General features: G+C 41.0%; 1 protein-coding gene across 1 annotated transcript; it reads left to right on the top strand.

The window, feature by feature from the left end:
- The first annotated feature begins 256 nt into the window (after nucleotides 1-256).
- On the top strand, nucleotides 257-1,360 carry LOC102668114 (uncharacterized). The gene is made up of 3 exons (XM_006603261.1): nucleotides 257-447; nucleotides 559-962; nucleotides 1,113-1,360. Exons 1-3 carry the CDS (start codon nucleotides 257-259, stop codon nucleotides 1,358-1,360), a joined length of 843 nt encoding a protein of 280 aa, XP_006603324.1.
- The last annotated feature ends 17,433 nt before the right edge of the window (nucleotides 1,361-18,793 follow it).

Below are 18,793 nucleotides of genomic sequence, written 5' to 3'. Positions count from 1 at the left end.
AATGCATTATGGGTAAGAAGGGATGATCTTTCAGACTCTTGTGTTTGTAGATAAATGCATTTTGTCACGCATAGCATAAACATTCCCTGATGCTTTCATCATACCTCCTCCATGATAGGGTGTTGAAGTATTGATCATCATAATTTTCATTCTTGCAAACATGGGGTCAAACCAAGCGCCCTCTTTTAAAAAAAGGTTATATCATGTCAAAGTCAATAGCCTAGAACTAGCCAGCTTGCGAAAGCTAGGATAGCGGATGGATCAAGTTCAATGTCAAGCCTTCCGCAAGGCATATAGGAAAATCTGGGATTTGGCCATGATAGAAGTGTCCGTTGAAGCCATCACATCCCTCGCTCACTATTACGACCAGTCGCTCAGATGCTTCACATTTAGGGACTTTCAGTTGTTTCCAACCATAAAAGAGTTTGAAGGGATCTTGGGATGCCCGTTAGGAAGAAGGAAGCCATATCTGTTTTACGGATTCTAGCACTCCATGGCAAGAGTAGCAAAAGTGGTCAAGATCTCGACATAAGAGTTAGATCGACTGAAGCAAAATAGGAATGGGGTGGTAGGGATACTAAGGCAACGCTTGGAGGAAAGGGCCGAAACTTTGGCAGATCAAGGAGAGTGGACTTCATCCATTGATATATTAGCACTGTTGGTGTTTGGGATTGTACTCTTTCCAAATGTAGATGGGCTAGTGGATTTAGCAGTGATCGACGTTTTTCTTGCTTATCACCACAACAAGGAAAGCTCGGTCATTGCTGTTTTGGCTGATGCATATGACACATTCGACTTGAGATGCGAAAAGAGCAGTGCGAGAATTGTCTGTTGTACCCCCGCTCTTTATGTATGGTTGGTCTCCCATATTTTTCTTCATGAAGGTAGACCCGTCTCTCCTCTACAAGATCATCGCATGTGTGCCAAAAAGGGAAAAGTAAATTGGGAGGAACTCTTGGCAGGTATGATAGGAGCATCCGTTAGTTGGTTTCTCCGATAGAAGGAAGGAGGGGCTGGAGTTTTGTGCTCGTGTGGAGGATTCCCAAACGTTCCCTTGATGGGAACAAGGGGTTGTATTAATTATAATCCCATACTGGCCATAAGACAACTAGGCTACCCTATGAGAAGGGCACTGCCGGAAGAGATCATCACACCTTTCGTCGCACGAGGTTTCAGTGAAGGCAATGCAAAAATGCTTCAGAGAATTCGAAAAGCGTGGAATACAATGGAAAGAAAAGATAAGGAGCTTATAGGAAGCAGCAACGGTGTCATCGGCGACTATCATAAATGGTTGAGGGCTCGGACGCAAGGGATAACTTGGCTCCCGAAGCTAAAAAGTCCAAGTGGGGGAAGAAATTGAAGTCCCTGAGGAGAGTGAAGAAGTGCAAGCCTTGAAAGTAGAGCTTGAAAGAACAAGAGTGGTCAAGGAAAAGCTAAAGACGATAGTCACCAGGGTTAGGAAAGAGTGTGACGAGCTAAGGGATGTCAACATAACTATGGCCAAAGCGTTAGAGTGGAAAACAAAGAGAGCCCGAAAAGAAGAATGGGGCAGAAACAAGTTCCGAGGGGCTCTATGGGGCAGCAACAACGAGCTCAAGCTTTAAAGGGCCGAAAGGGATGAGTCAAGGGTGGAAAATATGATATTAGAGGATAAATTGAAGGCTTGTCAAAGGTCGAAGATAAGTTTGACCGAACAACTGAGTAAGACGGAAGAGAATATGTTGACAATCATTAACCAGTATAAAGAAAAGCTAAACCTAGCTGCTAGCCATGGGCAGAGACTAGAGGATGAGCACACGAAGGTATCAGCTCTGCAAGTGGAAAGGGAAGCAAGGGAGAGGGTGATAGAATCATTGCATGGGGAAGTTGTGAAATGGATGGATAGATTTGCTCTCTCACTCTAAATGGGAGTCCCACATAATTAGGAACCACTGAGGCGTTTGTATTTATGCTTTGGTTTTGGCAAGATAAACAATGTTGTTTCTTAATGAAAATGAGATTTGATTCAACCCTATGTCTTTGCTGAAATTTCTGCGTGGGTTCAATACTTCGAAAACTTATCATTATCATGCATTCATGTTTATTTTGTTTTTGCATTACTCATTCCATTTTGGTTCTTTTAGAAGTGGTAGGTAAAAAGTAAACACAATAACCAAAAGAACGAATGCGCTTTACGACACCCCTACCAAACACGTGCCAAAACCAAAATCATGAGTGAAATAAAGGAAGTGCAAGAGTAGATGAAGACAGACATGGAGGCCATGAAGGACCAAATGACTTCCATGATGGAGGCCATGATAAGTATGAGAAGGATGATGGAGGACAACGCGGCCACAGTTGCCACCACCAGTGCCGTTGCTGAGGCGGATCTGACTCACCCATCCAACATAAACCAAACAAGTCGTCCAGCCCCAGACATGGTAGGTTAGGGAGGAGAAGTGTTGGGAAGTACGGGCAGTCCCCATATGGTGCAAAGTAAAAATTATTTCCCACCATACAGCTTGCCACTTAACTATACACCACCCAATGCGGTGCATGTGCCCAGCGAGAATGCCAACCACTCCATTCCCGCTTTCCTTGAAAGCCAGCAACCCCAGTTAGGGCATGCACCTTTTGCTCAACCTATGGGAGAAGCCCATGAAGAGCCCCGAGACCATGCTCTGGGCGATTTCGAACCTTACCCTACATATGCTGCTGAGGGACCAGTGTTTGGTGGCATGCCTCAGCCCAATGCCTCGGGGGCCTCTCAACACCGCCCGCTGCAACCCTTGCATTTCTCAGTAAGGAGGCTACCTCCGGCCATGTAAGAGAAAGAAAAATTTGATCTCATAGAGAAAAGGTTGAGGGCCATTGAGGGGATCAATGATTATCCATTTGCTGACATGGTGGAGCTATGCTTAATGCCCGATGTCGTCATCCCTCCCAAATTCAAGATGCCGGACTTCGACAAGTACAAAGGGACCACTTGCCCCAAGAACCACTTAAAGATGTATTGTCAAAAGATGGAGGCATATTCAAGGGATGAGAAACTCTTAATGCACTTTTCCCAAGAGAGTTTGGCCGGGGCGATAATCACTTGGTATACTAACTTGGAAGCTTCCCAGATCCGTTCTTGGAAGGACTTGATGGCTGCTTTCATCAGGCAGTATCAATACAACACCGACATGGCTCCCGATAGCATGCAATTGCAAAACATGTGCAAGAAGGAGCATGAGTCTTTCAAGGAGTATGCCCAGAGGTGGAGGGATTTGGCGGCCCAAGTAGCACCTCCCATGATGGAGAGGGAGATGATAACTATGATAGTAGACACACTACCAGTGTTCTACTATGAGAAAATGGTAGGTTATATGTCCTCTAGCTTTGCAGATTTGGTGTTTGCGAGCGAGAGAATTAAAGTGGGCTTAAGAAGAGGGAAGCTCGATTACGCCGCTTCAGCAAGTACAAACAATAGGAGGTCCAAAACGGGTGAAGCCAAGAAAAAGGAGGGAGACACCCATGTCGTAACTTCAACTCTCTCGTGGCCAAAATCCCAACAAACCCTTCACAATCCTACCTACCAATATTCCCCGCATCAACCAAATTATTCAGCCAACGTCGGAATCCCTCCCAATCCGGCACCCATCCAACAAAGGTTGCCCACTCAACCACAAAGGCCTCCCCCATAAAATTTGTTTCCTGCACAGTCTCGACCCACTGGAAATGCCAATCCCAACACAAAAACAAACTCGAGGAGGAATTTCTCGGAAAGAAAACCCTCGGAGTTCACTTTGATACCAATGCCTTATGCTGACCTACTACCATCTTTGATCAGCAACCAGATGGCTATGGTGAACCCCAGGAAGATCTATCAATCTCCCTTCCCCCGATGGTACAATCCCAATGCAACCTACGCCTATCACGGTGGTGTTCCAGGGCATTCTATAGAGCAGTGCATCGCCTTCAAGCACAAGGTATAGAGCTTGATTGACGCGGGATGGCTAACGTTTCAAGAGGACGGTCTGAATGTGAGGACTAATCCACTTGCTAGTCATGGAGGCTCGACTGTTAATGCAGTGGAAGAGTGGGAGCCTCAGGGGCTGAAGTAGATAAGAGATGTGTTAGCCTCTAGAAGGTTCATTTTGGAAGCACTACACGAAGCTGGTATGATTTTCCTTGATGGTGACATGGGAGATTCCTGTTTAATGCATCTGGGGGCATCACACGATGTGGAGACGTGCTTAATGGCGAAAGAGTTGCTATAGGGGATGATGGATAAGGGCCAAATTGAAGTCTGCAGTGCGAGAAAAGGGGAGGGGAATTTATGCATGCAGTCAGATGATAAAAACCCGAGTAAGCCCAAGCCTTTGGTGATCCACTTCACTAGGGATGTCGCCACTCAGAAGCCCCGAGGTTTCCAGCCCGTTACAGTTAAGAAGCCTACGCCCTTCCCTTACAAAAGTGATAAGGCGGATGTGGGCATCCGTCGTACATGTTAAGGATGATCTATCCTCCGCTAAAGTCACAAACATATCCGGTATGAGTGGCATGACTCATAGTGGACGGATCTTCGCAGCGCCCGAACTACCGGTGTGGTCCAAAGACCCAAAAGGGAAGGCAAAGGTGGATGTGGGCGAGAGCGATAAGGCGGGCCTGACCCTGGATGACGAGGTACCGGTTGGAAAGATTACTAAGGAAGGGAGTGACTTCTGCAAGAAGGGAATATCCGCTGAGGAGGTGACCGAGTTCCTGAGGATCATCCAACATAGTGAGTTCAAGGTGATTGAACAACTAAACAAAACCCCAACCTTATTTTCATTTGATGTGTTCCATCTTTCACTTTAGTCTATTTTCATTCTTCTACATATTTATTTTTGTTGCGATTAAATGGTTTGACGCAGATCCAAGAATGAGTCCTATGAAAGTAATGATACCGAGGACCCGGATGTTGATTTTGAGCAACTAATAAATCAAGTCGAGAAAGAAGAAGATGAGGATTAGGGGCTTCCTCCAAAGTTGAAAAGAATGGTCGAGCAAGAAGAAAGGGAAGTGAAGCCACACCAAGAGGAAACAGAAGTTGTGAACTTAGGTGTTAGCGAAGAAAAAAAGGAAGTCAAGGTTAGCACTGGCATGTCCACAAACGTCCGAGATGAATTGGTGATGCTGTTGTGAGACTACCAAGACATCTTTGCTTGGTCCTACCAAGATATGCTTGGTTTGAGTTCTGACATCGTACAACAAAAACTACCTCTAAATCCTGAGTGTTCCTCAGTAAAACAAAAACTGAGGAGGATGAAGCCTGAGATGTCCCTGAAAATAAAAGAAGAAGTAAAGAAGCAATTCGACGCTGGCTTCTTGGCTGTTTCTCGGTACCTAGAATAGGTTGCCAACATCGTGCCAGTCCCTAAAAAGAATGGAAAGGTGTGAATATGCATGGACTATTGGGATCTAAACCGAGCCAGTCCAAAGGATAACTTTCCCTTGTCGCACATCGATATCCTTGCAGATACCACGGTCAATTTTGCCCTGTTTTCTTTCATGGATGGGTTCTCGGGCTATAATCAAATAAAGATGGCACCAGAGGATATGGAAAAGACAACCTTCGTCACCCTATGGGGAACTTTCTACTACAAGGTGATGTCCTTTGGGCTCAAGAACACTAGGGCAACTTACCAGCAGGCTATGGTGACATTATTCCATGATATGATGCATAAAGAGATCGAAGTTTACGTGGATGACATGATCGCTAAATCAAAGATCGAGGACGAACACCTTGTCAACTTGCGAAAGTTATTCGAGCGGCTGCACAAATACAGATTAAGGTTGAATCCCGCGAAGTGTACTTTCCGGGTCAAATCCGGAAAGTTGCTCAGTTTTATTGTGTGTCAGAAAGGAATAGAGGTAGACCTAGACAAGGTCAAGGTCATCCTCGAAATGCCCGAGCCATGCATTGAGAAGTAGGTCTGAGGTTTATTGAGACGATTGAACTACATAGCAAGGTTCATATCACAGCTGATCGCCACTTGCGAGCCTCTCTTCAAGCTATTGCATAAGAATCAGTCTGTCCAATGGGATGATGATTGTCAAGTGGCATTTGAAAGGATTAAACGGTGCCTCATGAATCCTCCTGTGCTCGTGCCACTAGTGTCCGGAAGACCCCTTATTCTGTATATGACTGTGTTAGATGAGTCAATAGGGTGTGTGTTGGGATAGCATGACGAGTCAGGAAAAAAGGAATGGGCTGTCTATTACTTGAGCAAGAAGTTCACAACATGCGAAATGAACTACTCTTTGCTAGAAAGGATGTGATGTGCCTTGGTGTGGGCAGCTCACCGTCTAAGGCAGTACATGCTGAATTACACCACTTGGTTGGTATCCAAAATGGATCCAGTCAAGTACATCTTTGAAAAGCCCGCTCTCACTGGACGGATCGCTTGGTGGCAGGTTCTGTTGTCAGATTTTGATATTGTTTATGTCACTCAGAAGGTGATAAAGGGGAGTGCTTGGCAGATTAGCTGGCTTAACAACCCATCAATGACTATCAGCCTATGCATCCAGAATTCCCTGATGAGGACATCATGACCTTGTTTGAGGAGGAAGTAGAGGGTGAAGACAGGGACAATGGATAGTATGGTTTGACGGCACGTCTAATGCACTAGGCCATGGAGTTGGGGCAGTATTGGTTTCCCCAGACGAACAATATATACCTTTCACGGCTAGGTTGGGTTTCAACTGCATAAACGACATAGCTGAGTATGAGGCATGTGCCCTTGGGATCCAAGCAGCAATCGACTTCAAGGTCAAGTTGCTCAAGGTATACGGGGACTCGGCCTTGGTAATTCACCAGTTGAAGGGTGAATGGGAGACCAGAGACCATAAATTGGTGCCTTACCAGGCTTACATCAAGAAGTTGATAGAATTCTTTGATGACATATCTTTTCATCACATTCCTAGAGAGGAAAATCAGATGGCCGACGCCCTTGCCACACTAGCGTCCATGTTCCAGCTAAGCCCGCACGGACATTTTTCGTACATTGAATTCAGATGTTGTGGCAAGCTTGCACATTGCTGTTTAATAAAGAAAGAGAAATATGGTAAGCCTTGGTACTTCGACATCAAACGATGCATCAAAAACAAGGAATACCCGTAGGAGGCCTCTGACAACGACAACGAAGGTTGGTGGCCAGCTTCTTCCTGAGTGGGAATATCCTATACAAGAGGAACCATGACATGGTACTGCTTCGATGTGTGGATGCCAGAGAGGCTAAGCAAATGCTGAGAGTGGGGTATTACTGGCTCACTATGGAGAGCGATTGTTGCATCTATGTGAGGAAATGCCATAAGTTCCAGGCCTTCGCTGATAATGTTAATGCTCCACCCATACCTTTTAACGTCTTGGTAGCACCTTGGCCATTCTCTATGTGGGGAATAGACGTGATCAGAGCCATTGAGCCTAAAGTTTCAAACGGACATCACTTCATCTTAGTCGCCATTGACTACTTCACCAAATGGGTCGAAGCAACTTCATACGCTAGTGTGACTAGGAGCGTGTTGATTAGATTCATAAAAAAGGAGATAAATTGCCGATATGGGTTGCCCAGGAAAATTATCACCGATAATGCCACCAATCTGAACAACAAGATGATGAAGGAAATGTGTGAGGATTTCAAAATCCAACATCATAATTCACGCCTTACAGGCCTAAGATGAATGGGGCGGTTGAGGCTGCCAATAAAAATATCAAGAAGATAGTTCAGAAGATGATCATGTCGTACAAGGATTGGCACGAGATGCTCCCCTTTGCATTGCATGGTTATCGAACTTCGATGCTTCCCTTTGGTATACGAGATGGAGGTTGTGCTCCCGTTTGAAGTGGAGGTTCCTTCTTTGAGAATCCTAGCCGAGCCAGGGTCTGAAGAATCAGAATGGGCCCAAGCACGCTTTGATCAGTTGAATCTTATCGAGGGTAAGAGATTGGCTGCCATGAGTCATGGGCGACTGTATCAAAGTAGAGTGAAGAATGCTTTTGACAAGAGGGTGTGCTCGTGCAAGTTCAACGAGGGAGATATTGTCCTAAAGAAAGTACCGTAGGCTCAAAAGGACCACAGAGGGAAATGGGCCTCAAATTATGAAGGTCCATTTGTTGTGAAGAAGGATTTTTAGGGAGGAGCATTGTTGCTTACAAACATGGATGATGAAGAGCTGCCTTTACCTATGAACTCTGATATTGTCAAGCGGTATTACGCATAACGCCTGGGGCAATTAGAAGGCTCAATGTCTGATCATCCTCAAGGACTCATTGGAATCTCCAAGTCTTGAAATCTTTTGCAAACCATAATCGCAACATTAATAAATGTGGGTTAATGATTTGCATCTCTACCTCCAGTGTTGTGTCCTTTACTTTTTATTGTCTTTAAGAACATACCCTCTTGATCTTGCTCACTAAATCCGGAGCCATTCGGCTCGATCAACGGGGTGTCGTAAGTGTTTAAGTAAAATTGAACACGATAACACCTGTTTAATTGTTACATTTAACGTTCAATCATAAATATGCATGCATTTGCATCTTGTCATCTTTATCCTACAAATCGGAAGATGAATAAAGAGTCATTTTGAGTGATGGTCAACACTACACCAATTTGGGTAAGCACTAAGGGCAAGTGAAAGGTAATACAAGCATCTTGTAGTATTGTTTCACCTTGTTTGCGTGATGACACTTTCTTTGTCCAAGCTCAGGGGCAGGTACGAACAGGTGCTAGGCCCATGATCAATCGATCATCACCCCGCGTCCGGCTAAAGACGTTAAAGAAAGTGCTCCTAGGAGGCAGCCTAGTATCTCTAACTTTGCTCTTTAATTTCCTATTTCATACTTGTTCGTTTTCTTGAAATATATCCTAAATTCGCTTAAGTTTATATGCAATTATAGGATTTTAAGAAAGAAAATATAACAATGAATAGCACAATTTTGCAAAGGATTTTCTTTGCAAAAAAAAAAATTAGCTTACCTGGGCGAGTGGCCAGCTCGTCTTGGCGAGCATGATTGTTGTGAAAAAATGTAAAAGGGGAGGGGTGAAGCCATTTTCACCCTATTCTTTCCCAAAACTCAAAACCTTCAACAAGCTTACGGGAGCCACCATTGGCAGCATCCCCCAAGCTTCCTTTGTGCACTTTTGCTTTCATTTTTTTGCATTTCTTTCATCTTACACAAGTAAGTACCATCTCCATTCAATTTTTCCTTTTCCTTATGGTATATTGGTGCTTTATTTGTTATGTTTTTTTGCCATGTTTGTGAGATAAATTGTTTGTAAATCCATGACTTGAATGCTTGATTAGGGGCTGCAATGGATGGCCCTCGGCCTATCCTTGATCCTATTGTAGATTGGCATGCCATGTTGTTCTCCATTCCTCATTTTTACATTCTTAAACATGCGCACACCAACCATTCGATAAAATGCCTCAATGACCATTTCATGTTTTGTTTTGGAATTTAAGTGTGAAATGAGTTTATGCAAGTACAACCATCATTTAGATTGTGTGGGTAACTTAGATTGTTAGATTAAAATGCCAAGAGCATGGGCTAGGCTTAGAAATCTGGACTTTGTTTTGAATACATGAATTACATGAATATGTAAAAGTGATTGGTTGGAATTAGCCTAATTATTGGTTGAGCTTGCTACACTATGATAGGCACTTTGCATCTAAGTATTTGCAGAATGTTTTTCAAAGAAAAATAAATAATAATGTGCACCGGTGTGTGATTTGTTTTAATTAGTTACACGGTAACACTTGTAATTAGCAAAAGAAACACACACCACTCAAAATTGGTTGGCTTTTGCTTGCTTAAGATAAATGAAATAATGGTTGTGCATTTCGTGCAAACTAACTTTTCATGGATGTGTCTTTGCAGGCAATGGCTCCAAAGAAGCTTCTCTCTAAAAGGGCAAGGCAGAACGCCATGGGAGAAGGGTTTAGAGCGGCTCCACAAGCGGACCTAGAATTTGACGGACACCGGTTTCGAAGTGAGGAACACCAACGCTGCTTTGAAGCGATCAAGAGTTGGACTTTCCTCAAGGAGAGACGGGTCCAGCTGAGAGAGGGAGAATATAATGAGTTCCAGGAGGAAGTTGCCAGGAGGCAATGGACTCAACTCGTAGGGCCAAAGGCTAAATACAACCTGGAAATAGTCATGGAATTCTACACTAATGCATGGCCCACAGAGGAAGGAGTCAGGGACAAGCACTCCTGGGTGCGGGGCCAATGAGTCCCTTTTGATGAAGATGCCATTAACCAGTTCTTGGGGGATCCGCTGGTCCTGAAAGAGGGGCAACATTGTGAGTTCAGAGAGAGGAGGAGCCAGGCTTCAGGGTTTGATGAGGAGGCCATCGACTAGTTGCTATGCATTCCGGGACAGGTCTTTGCTCGCAGCGTGATGGGAAGGCGGGGGAGGATCATGCGCACTAGCATGACCACCCTGACACAGATCTGGATGACTCTTCTCCTCAGCAACATCCTCCCCAGTGATCATAATTCTGATCTTCCCTTGCCGAAATGCCAGCTGGTCTATGCCATCTTGACCCAGGTTAGTATCCATGTGGCCTAGCTAATCTTGGACGCCATTTACCAATTTGTAGGGATCACACCTCCAAGACACCAAGTGGACCCAGAAAAGTCCAACAAAGCACTAGGGCTTTCGGCCTTGATCACGGGTCTCTGCCAGTTCTATAGGGTGTCGGTTGCACCCACAAAGCTTATCCGGCCTCCCATTAATAGGTCATTCATAGAAAAGTACTGCATGCCAAGGCAGGCATAGCAGTAGGGATAGGACCATCAGTAGCAACCAGCCACAGATGGACCACCGCCACCTCTACAGCAGTCACTGTCCCTAGAGTCCATCTCTGCTCACATGCAGAGGATGGAACTCTACCGGCAGCATGTGGTTGACCAACAGGCAGCCAATCATAAGGGTCAGGTGCAGTTGAATGAGAGCTTTCACTAGTATACCCTACATCAGCAGAGTCAGGATCCCAGTCCTTACTCTTGGCCTACTCCCGAGTAGTTCGAGGCCACAGTTGCATGGCCTGGAGATAGGCCCAGTTTTCAGGTAGGGGCAGGACCCTCAGGGACCCCCGGAGATGAAGATGGAGCTCAGGAAGACAATGACATGGCCGATGTGATGAACTTCTTCCTTTGAGGAGGCTGAGCCGCTTGACCAGGATCGCTTAAAATTATGAACTCGTCTTTATTTTATTCATCACTTTCAGTATTTCGTTTGTTATTTCATTGTGATCGAATTTGTTTTATCACTTTCATTATTTTGTTTGTTATTTCATTATGATGGAACTTTGTTTTGTCGCTTTCAATATTTTGTTTGTTATTTCATTGTGATGGAAGACGTCTTTATTATATTGCTTCCCATATGTTGTCGTGCTATTTTGTTGTGATGGTCTGTTTGAAACAAGAAAAAACTAAATAAAAAAAAAAAGAAAGGGGGATTTGTGTATGGTTTTCTTTCTTTCACGCGTCCTTTGTCCCATTAATAAGTATGATCTCGGGTTATAACTTTGCCTAGGAATTGAACTTTTCCTAAAAAAAAAAAACTAAAACTAACATGCTTTTAAGAGACAAATGATCACCAATTTTGTTGGATCAAATGGCCTCGGAATAATTAAGAAGGGGGGGCGAATTAATTATTAATGTACCTTGACTAATTAAAACTTATCCTTCTTAATGTTACTAGATTCAATTAGGCTTTACTACTAAGTTATGTAACTTAAACAAAAGATACTTTATATCCTCTATCACATAATTGACTAACACTTAATAGGCTATGCTTTAAACCTTCTACAAGTAACACATTTTCAATAGGAGTAGAGGAACTCGTACCTATTTTATCGACTCCAATGATTTTTCCTTTGTTGTTGTCGCCATATGAAACGTGTCCACTTTTCTTGGGGGAAATGGTTGTAAATTTGGATACATCTCCCGTCATATGCTTGGAACATCCACTGTCGATGTATCACTTCTTCCTTACAGATTCTTCTTTGTTGTTTTCATGAGATTTTTTCATGAGACACAAGTTGACTTGGTCTTCATCATGATCTTGGAATGACCTATTCCAGAAATTACTTTTGAAAAACAAAGAATTTAAAGAGGCCATGAATCTTGAAGTTGTGAAACTTTTCTCAAGATACTTGCTCTGATACCACTTGTTGGATCAAGTGGCCTTGGAATAATTAAGAAGGTGGGGGGGGGGGGGGGGTTAAATTAATTATTAATGTACCTTGACTAATTAAAACTTATCCTTCTTAATGTTACTAGATTCAATTAGGCTTTACTACTAAGTTATGTAACTTAAACAAAAGTAAAGCGTAAAAGTAAAGTACACAGTGGAAATTTAAAAGTGTAGGGAAGAAGAAGACAAACACAAGAATTTTATATTGGTTCGGCAACAACCTGATGCAATCCTACCCTCCAAGGGTATTGGATAGAAGACTCCAAGTAGATTGGGCCAGAGATGCAAGAGAAGGCCCTAGGGTTCTTATGAGTCTTAGGGTAGATTTTGGGCCCATGGGCTAAGTACGAGCCCACTTATCTTTGTAAATATTAGATTAAGGTTTCATTATTTTTGGGCCTTGTCTTTAGGGCTCCATAATGTAGGTAGGGTACCTTAGAAATATAGGATTTTTCAGCCCTTGTATTTTAGGGCACCTAGACTAGTTTTTGTATTAGGGGTAGTTTTGTAATGTCACATGCACTAAGTGAATATTTGATGTGTGTGGTTGGGAATTAATTTAATTGAATTGGTAGAAGCCCAATCCAATTAAATTTTAGATGGGGAGGTGAGCATTTGCTTACTACACCCCATTGCCACATCATATAGTCACACTTTGTGCATGTCCTTCATGCTTTTCATGCCTCATGACACCTAAGCACACTTAGTGGAAAATCTTGGAATTGATCTTGGATTAGTGGGCTGAACCATAACTAAAATTCACTAATCATAATTAGTGAAATTTTGGCTCCAAAGTTTGGCTCCATAAATTCAATTTCAAATTCAAGTGAAATTTGAATTTCCCTCCAATTTTGTGTGACACTTAGGCTATAAATAGAGGTCATGTGTGTGCATTTTTTTCAACTTTGATCATTTGAATATCAAACTTCAGATTTAAAATCTCTTTTAGAGCACAAAATTTCGTGCTCTTCTCTCCCTCTCCCTTCATTCATCTCCTTCTTCCTTCAAGCTCTTATCCATGGCCTTTTATGGTGGTGAGCTTCTTCTAGACTCATCTTCTCCTTGAAGTGGCGTCTCCTCTCTCTCTTTCTTCTCCATTCCGCTGCCATTCATCTTCCAAGAAGCAAAGGAATCCATTGATGAAGAAGATCCTAGGCCTACAAGCTCCAATGGAGCTTACATCACAACCCATGCCTGTATCCAGTCCCCAAGCAACCACCGGTTCTTGAGATTTCTTTCAACCTTGTAAAATCCTTTACAAGCAAAGATCCACAAGGGATGTACCCTCCCTTGTTCTCTTTGAACAACCAAGTGGATGTACCCTCCACTTGAATTGATCCACAAGAAATGTATCCTCTCTTGTTCTCAGTTATAGCAACCCAAGTAGATGTACCCTTTACTTGTACCACAAAGGATGTACCCTCCAATGTATTAAGACAAAGAATTCTCAGGCGGTTAGTCATTTGAATCTTTGTAAGGGGAAACAAATGATATCTCAGGTGGTTAGTCCTTTGAAATCTTTTGTTTAAGGGAAAGGGAAGAATCAAAAGAATTCTCAGGCGGTTAGTCCTTTGAATTCTCTTGGAAAGGGAGAAGGGAGACACAAAAGAATTCAGGCGGTTAGTCCCTCTATTCTTTTGGAAAAGGGAGAAGAGAGACACAAAAAGAATTCAGGCAATTAGTCCTTGTTGAATTCTTTTTTGCAAATGGAGAAGAGAATGAAAAGATATAACACACTTTTGTTTTTTGCAGAATTTTCACTTGCAGAAGAACAAGGTTTGGAAACTAGAAAACTTAGAAAGCTTTTTGGCAAAGGAAGAAGAAGAAAGATGAGTAAGAAAGAATTCTTAAAGAATTGTAAAGGTTTAAAGGTTTCTCAAAAGTTGTTCAAGAAGTTCTTATGAATGCAAGTCAAGGTCTTGCTTTTATAGACTCTTCATGTCTGGTCAAGAAAACCATTGGAAGAGTTATAACCTTGAGAAAATCATGTCAAGAGTTACATCTCTTGACCTTATATTCAAAACTTGTCACTGGTAATCGATTACCTTAATCATGTAATCGATTACACAATGCATTTTATGAAAAGATGTGACTCTTCAAAATTGAATTTGAATTTCAACGTTCAGACACACTGGTAATCGATTACCAATATATTGTAATCGATTAAACCATTTAAAAATCATTTGGAACGTTGCAAATTCAGTTAAAAACTTTTTGAAATCAAATTTTATCACTGGTAATCGATTACAGGAAACTAGTAATCGATTACCAGAGAGTAAATACTTTGGTAACTTAGAAAAATTTGAGAAAACTCCTTTGTAAAACAAAATTGTGCTATGTTTGGTTTTTGAAAAATCCTTTTCAATACTTCCCTTGTGAAGTCTTGACTTGTTGCTTCTTGATTTCTTCTCTTGAATCTTGAAATCAACTTCTCTTGAATCTTGAATCTTCTTGATTTCTTATAATGAATCTTGAAATTAATCTTGATCTTGAACTTGTTGACTCAATCTTGAAATCATTCTTTTGGGCTTTTTGTCATCATTAAAACTACTTAATTCATACTTGATTTTTCATCATGAAGCTTGCTTCTACAAGTTTTCTAAGGAAAATTCACGGATCAAAACACGAAAGGTTTTTTGTTTTGAAAAAAAAATGTGCACCTAAACATCAAATTTTTTCCATAACCTTGACCTAGGATGGAAGTTTCCAACCTTACCCTAGGATGAGAAAGCAGGAGGGTCTTCCAAACGAAGCTTCTATTATCTTGCGTTAGAGGTGTTCGTCAAAACGGAAAAGAAAAGTAAAAGAAGAACACAAAGAACAAAAACAACAAGGAAAGAAAAGCAAGAAAAAAAAAGAAAGAGAAAGAATCAATCAATCAAAGATAGAAGAAAAGCAAAGGAAAATAGAAAAGAAAAACAAGTTTTTTAGACCAGACAATGTCTGAACAATGTGCAGAATTGTTAGAAAAAAGAAAAAAAATATAAGAGAAGAGCAATAATAACTTGGTTAAGACATGGGGGGTGTAAAGTGATCACCTTCTTTAGTTACAAACCAAATCTTTGTGTCTGTCCTCCTGTCCCACACCAAACAAAAGAGGAAGGGAAACAAAAAGGGGAAAAACCAGAACGGCCAAAGCCAAATTTCCTACCAAAATCTGACCTTATAAAGTCCTATTGATCCATGAAGATTATGCATGTTATCTTTGATTTGATGGGAAATGACTTGCAAAGTCAATTCATGACATATCTGTTGTTTGGAATTAAGATGAAACACTTGCCTGTGTGAGACTTTATACACCTTGAGCAGTTTTCGTCTATTCGGTTGGACCCAGTGTTTCTTCTAATGTTCTTTTAGAAATGAAATGCTAATGTCTTAAATCTCATTTTGGTTATGAGAAATTCTATCTGCATGCTTTCATTTCCCATTAGTCACATTGTTTTTCCTAAAAAAAAATGTATGTTGTTCTGATCGGTTTGGGGGTTTTGTTTCCTTGCTAAGCGTGTTCACGCTTTAGTGAAAGATGTCAAAGATCACCAAAGTCTATTGTCTTGCAGAGACTTCAATGTCTTCTGCCTTTACATGTCAAGACTATCAAAGTCTTCTTTACATTTCAAAGACTATCAGAGTCTTTTGCCAAGACTATCAGAGTCTTTTGTCAAGACTATCAAAGCCTTCTTTACATTTCAAAGACTATCAGAGTCTTTGTCAAGACTATCAAAGTCTTCTTTACATTTCAAAGACTATCAATGTCTTTTGTCAAGACTATCAAAGTCTTCTTTACATTTCAAAGACTTCAATGTTTTTTGTCAAGACTATCAAAGTCTTCTTTACATTTCAAAGACTATCAATGTTTTTTGTCAAGACTATCAAAGTCTTCTTTACATTTCAAAGACTATCAGAGTCTTTTGTCAAGACTATCAAAGTCTTCTTTACATTTCAAAGACTATCAGAGTCTTTTGTCAAGACTATCAAAGTCTTCTTTACATTTCAAAGATTTCAATGTCTTTTGTTAAGACATCGAAGTCTTATTTACATTTCAAGACTTCAAGGTCTTTTGTTTGTGCACTTGATACTTCATGCATTTTTTTTTTGATAGGTTTCACTGCTTTGGTTTTTGCTAGCTGCCGGTTGGATAGCAAGATCGCTGGGATGAAATTAGTGTTCTTATCTTTACTTACCTTTTCATTTTCAATAAAAGATAAGTAAAGAGGGGCAACTGTCAAACCCTAATTTCATCCCGGGATTATCATTTGCTAACATTTTGATTCTTGCTAGCCGAATTTAGTTGTTTGACACCAGTTGTCGTGCAAGACGAAAGATTATTCGATGTTTCGGTAAAGAATGTGGAAAATACCAAAAAAGGGAGAGCAAAAGGGTCATTTTAAAGCTTTTTCTGACCCCTGGCTCACCCAGGCTAGCCTTTGGCTCGCCTGGGCCCCTAAATAGCTTAGGGGTGAAGTAACCAGCTTGCCTAGGCGAGCAAGGTTACTTCAGGTGGAAGCAGCAGCTCACCTGGGCGAGCTGCAGAAAGGGTTGAAGAGAGGGTTCAACTTTCAAACATTGAAAGGATTCAGTGAAATTTGAAGAGAAAAAGAAGAAAAAAGAGAAAAACAAAGTCGAGTTGCTACCGAATTATGACCTTAATCGACTTCTACATCGTTCATCGTTCGGTGTTCTTTGTTCATCATTCGGTTAGTATTTATTTTAAGGACTTGGATACAATCTATGCACCCTTAGCGGTCCTCTTTGTTGCTTTGCACATCTTCATCTCATTCTTCTACCATCAGTAATCTCTTTTCTTCTTATAAAGTGAGTTTTGACCGATCATTTACATCACAAATCGTCTTTTAATGAGATTGAAAGTAAATAAGTGAAACCAAGATAAAATCAAACACGTAATTGAGTTTTTGTCCATAAAAGTCGCTTGAATCCATTCAAGGTCCAACTCCTTAACGATCTCTTTTATTTTTGTTGGTTAAAATGAACCTTTTAAAAAGTTTAAAATCAACTCAACGCACAACTTTCTTGCTTTTAAAGAACTATGTAGGTCCGAGTTCCTCATCACACTTGAGGATACGTAGGAGCAAGGGCAACACCCTTGTTGACCCTAAAAAATAAAGAAACATAAAAAGGGAAAATAAATAATATTGAAGTCAAGTTTTTTTGTACACTCGATTAAAGGTTGTCGTCCTTTGTGACGAGCGCGTGGGGTGCTAATACCTTCCCCGCACGTAAACAACTCCCGAACCTTTTTCTTTAAAACTCACAGACCCCTTTTTGGTTTTTCTAAAATTTTTCTCGAATAAATGTTGGTGACGACTTCCACACATTTTCTTTTTGGAAGACACACCCTTGAATCTTGACTTGCCCTCCCGCTGAAGGGTAGGTTGCGACATATTGCAACTAAGAGATCATTTCCAACTATAAAGATTTCCAAAAATAGGATAAAAGAATAAGATAAAAGATGAATTCCTAGTTTATTATCTGATTACATTCATCAAAAGAAGGATTGTTGAAAATTTTGATACAAATTCAATTATTAATGAATTTCATGATAGAACAACCTACACAAATTAAAAAAAAAATGTATGATACATTTAACTATTAGTCTATTATGATTTGATATTTATTGTTGATTTTATCTAGCTCCTTTATAGTTTCTTTTTTTTCTTATCCTCTTTGTCATATTTCACATTATCCTCCAAGGTATTTTCCTTAAAGACTACCTATTCTTCTAACATATTAGCCTCCATCTTCTACACGTGGTCTTCTTTGGTTGTCTCCTTTTGTACTCCATGAGTTTTCCTTTCACATATCTCGTCCTCACATGTCTTGCCAGTCCCTAAGGTAGCAGGTAAAGTGGCTTTTGTTTTTTTGTCCTTTATCTCTTTGACTTTGGTCAAAGAATTCAAACAAGAGAGAAAAGATTTTCAATAGCCATTTCTGGCATCTCTCCTCTGAATGGAAATCCCCCACCTAACCATTCATACTCCTCCTCAAAATTATCGATAGATGCATTTGAACTTCCCCATTCCTCCGAGATACCAAAAATTGGCGATTCATCCTCTGAAAAGTTGATTTTTTTTCTCTCCTTGAAACAACAACAATATTGTTCATCACCTTCCATCTCCTCATAAATTCTTAAATCTCTTATCAACCCATTCATTTGTAGCTTCACTATTTTGTTGAGGGATTCAAAGCACAATGTTTTGATCCTGGCTCTGGCATATCTCAATCTTGTGAGAGAGCTTGTATTTTCGTCTATGGAGATGTGCTCTCCCATATTTGATGTAAGTTTTGAAAAGCACTCATCATTCTAGAGGTGCAGGAGAATCTTGTATATTCTTACCCATGTCAATTTCTATGCATTAGATTCCATGGGGTTCCATTTGTCAATAGACTTGAAAAATTCAGCCAACCATTCCTTGTTCTTTGACAACAAATCCTCTAAATCACTACCTTTCTCTAGTGTAAGTAGAACCTTCCTATCCCCTAGTGATCTTATCTTTATTGTTTCAAATCATTCTAAGATGAATGCCTCCCCCAACAAGTCGAGTTTAGTGGGATTAGTCAATGTTGCCA

Source organism: Glycine max, chromosome 18, assembly GCF_000004515.6.
Source record: "Glycine max cultivar Williams 82 chromosome 18, Glycine_max_v4.0, whole genome shotgun sequence".
NCBI classification, from domain to species: domain Eukaryota; kingdom Viridiplantae; phylum Streptophyta; class Magnoliopsida; order Fabales; family Fabaceae; genus Glycine; species Glycine max.
This window is presented reverse-complemented; position numbering and strand designations above follow the sequence as displayed.